This window comes from Emiliania huxleyi (assembly GCF_000372725.1).
Source record: "Emiliania huxleyi CCMP1516 chromosome Unknown EMIHUscaffold_2134, whole genome shotgun sequence".
In the NCBI taxonomy this organism is placed as follows: domain Eukaryota; phylum Haptophyta; order Isochrysidales; family Noelaerhabdaceae; genus Emiliania; species Emiliania huxleyi.
The window spans coordinates 1-2,727 of record NW_005200473.1 but is presented as its reverse complement, the minus strand read 5'-3'; the positions used below and the strand labels follow the sequence as shown (position 1 = coordinate 2,727).

General features: G+C 64.0%; 1 protein-coding gene across 1 annotated transcript; it reads right to left on the bottom strand.

Moving 5' to 3' along the window:
• Positions 1–1,564: 1,564 nt before the first annotated feature.
• Positions 1,565–2,727, bottom strand: ACT-5 (putative actin). The gene is made up of 2 exons (XM_005780485.1): positions 2,657–2,727; positions 1,565–2,536 (listed from the first exon to the last, which is right to left on the bottom strand). Exon 2 carries the CDS (start codon positions 2,527–2,529, stop codon positions 1,645–1,647), a length of 885 nt encoding a protein of 294 aa, XP_005780542.1. The 5' UTR covers positions 2,530–2,536; positions 2,657–2,727; the 3' UTR covers positions 1,565–1,644.

Sequence of the window (2,727 nt, the reverse complement as noted above, 5' to 3'; positions counted from 1 at the left end):
AGCGCGTCCGGCAGAGCGACTGAAGAATCGAAGACAGAGTCACAAATCCCGCTTGTTGTGCATGTTTTGAGGTCGGACAGTGCTGCTGTCTTCTCCACGCAGCAGCCGACGCCACCAGGCCTCGGTAGCTGAGCAGCAGGAGCCTCCTCGCTGCTGGCAGAGTTGCGCCTCTGTTTGCCGCCGCTAAGAGATCGTTGTTGCGGGAATCCAGGGAATCTAAAGGAATCTAGAATCTGTGGGTCCGAGATTCGATCTGGGACCTGAGCCGCTCGGGACCAGCTGCACATGACCCGGGGCCACTACCATGTCGCAGACGACTGCTGGATCGGCCGTCGCTCCGACCAGCCGTCCTGCAAAGGAATAAAATAACAATGAGTTCCTTTACATATGTAAAGGAACGCCGTTTAGGGGTTAAAAGACAGTACAGCGAGAGCCGAGACCCCCACCCAGCCAGCCGGAGGCTGGAGTAAGTACCCGGGAGGAGGAGCTGGGGGAGGGGAGTTGCCGCAATACGATAACGGACCCGCCGGCGAGCTGGGGGGCCGAGGCCGGAGGGCCCCGGGGGGGGCTTGGGGTCAGCTGTCGGAGGAGGCGAGAGATGAGCTGACTGACGTGGCCTCTGCGAGTAGAGTCGGGACGTACGAGCTCACCGGGGGGAGACCCGTCGCGGTGGCAGCCGGGCCACCGTGATCTCCGACAGGGAGGGCCACGCCTCCCCGAGCCTGAGGAGGAGCCGGCGGAGGGGGGCGGCGAGCCGAGGACGATAGAGAGGCCGCGGGTGCGAGCGCGACTCGCCGACCAGGGAGAACGGGCCCGTCCTCCCTGGGAAGGGAGGCGACACGACCCAATGCCGCCGTCCTCGCCCGGGGAGACCCCGGCCGGGCCGTCGTCGCTCTCGGAGGCTGCGGCACCAGTTGAAGGCGAAGCGGAGTCGAGGCCACAGCAGAGGAAGAGGCATCAGAAACGACTGCAGAGGCAGTCTGGTAACGCCCGGAAGGCGAGCAAGGGACCGGGACGAGCCGAGGGCTCGCCCCGACAGGCGAAGGAAGGGACTCTGGGACCGGAGTCGGGCGAGCGCACATGAGGCGTATCCGTGTACGTGCGTGGAGTACAGTGTTGTGTGTCCGTTAGCTCCGAGTAGAGGGGGCGTTCTGCAGTTAAGGGGAAACCCGGTACACGGAACTAACCCTCGGAGACCCGTGTTTATTTTACGGCCCTTTCCCTGCGAACGCGCACCCCCCAGCGCCCAGGGCTAGGGCTCTCTAGCCCGTAACCCGATCCCGATCATCCGGCCCGCTGGGTGCGCTTCTTAGCTCCCCGGCCCTGGATGTGAGGCTGCCGACTGCACTTCAAGTGCTCCAAGTGCCCCCCCTCAGCCCTCTCCCGTAGTCTATCCCGCAGCACTCAACTCTCCAGAGCCCGCGGCCGGCACGAGACCAGGAGAAGAGCGACGCGGTCGTGACGTGACTTCGGCGAGTTCGCTCATCGGGATATAGTCGCTTTTCTCGGGGTGGGGTGGAACTGAGAGTAATGTGATTAGTAATGACTCGTGTGTCTATATGTGTAATGAAAAGGTGAAGTATTTTAGCAGGGTCGTCGCACATATAAACAACTCGCTCCCTCCGATCCCCCCTTCTACCTTCCTCAGAAGCACTTGCGGTGCACGATGGACGGGCCCGACTCGTCGTACTCCTGCTTCGAGATCCACATCTGCTGGAAGGTGGAGAGCGAAGAGAGGATCGAGCCGCCGATCCAGACCGAGTACTTGCGCTCCGGCGGCGCGATGATCTTGACCTTCATCGACGCGGGCGCGAGCGCGGTGATCTCCTTGGACATGCGGTCGGCGATGCCGGCGTACATGGTGGTGCCGCCCGAGAGGACGACGTTGGCGTACAGGTCCTTGCGGATGTCGACGTCACACTTCATGATCGAGTTGTACGTCGTCTCGTGCACGCCCGCCGACTCCATGCCCAGGAAGGAAGGCTGGAAGAGCGCCTCGGGGCAGCGGAAGCGCTCGTTGCCGATGGTGATGACCTGCCCGTCGGGCAGCTCGTACGACTTCTCGAGCGAGGAGGAGGAGGCGGCGGTCTGCATCTCTTGGTCAAAGTCGAGCGCCACGTACGCCAGCTTCTCCTTGATGTCGCGCACGATCTCGCGCTCGGCGGTGGTGGTGAAGGAGTAGCCGCGCTCGGTCAGCAGCTTGACCATCCAGTCGGTCAGGTCGCGGCCGGCGAGGTCGAGGCGCAGGATGGCGTGCGGCAGCGCGTAGCCCTCGTAGATGGGCACGGTGTGCGAGACGCCGTCGCCCGAGTCCATCACGATGCCGGTGGTGCGGCCCGACGCGTACAGCGAGAGGACCGCCTGGATGGCGACGTACATGGCGGGCACGTTGAAGGTCTCAAACATGATCTGGGTCATCTTCTCGCGGTTGGCCTTGGGGTTGAGCGGCGCCTCGGTCAGCAGGACCGGGTGCTCCTCCGGCGCCACGCGCAGCTCGTTGTAGAAGGTGTGGTGCCAGATCTTCTCCATGTCATCCCTGCAGGCGGGGAGAGACGGGCGTGAGATGGGTCCCGGGAGGTTGCGGGAATGGACTGGGGGGCGGCGGCGGCGGCGGAGCGCGCGCCAGTTGGTGACGATGCCGTGCTCGATCGGGTACTTGAGCGTGAGGATGCCACGCTTGGACTGCGCCTCGTCGCCGACATACGAGAAGGCAGAGAATGCTCCGCT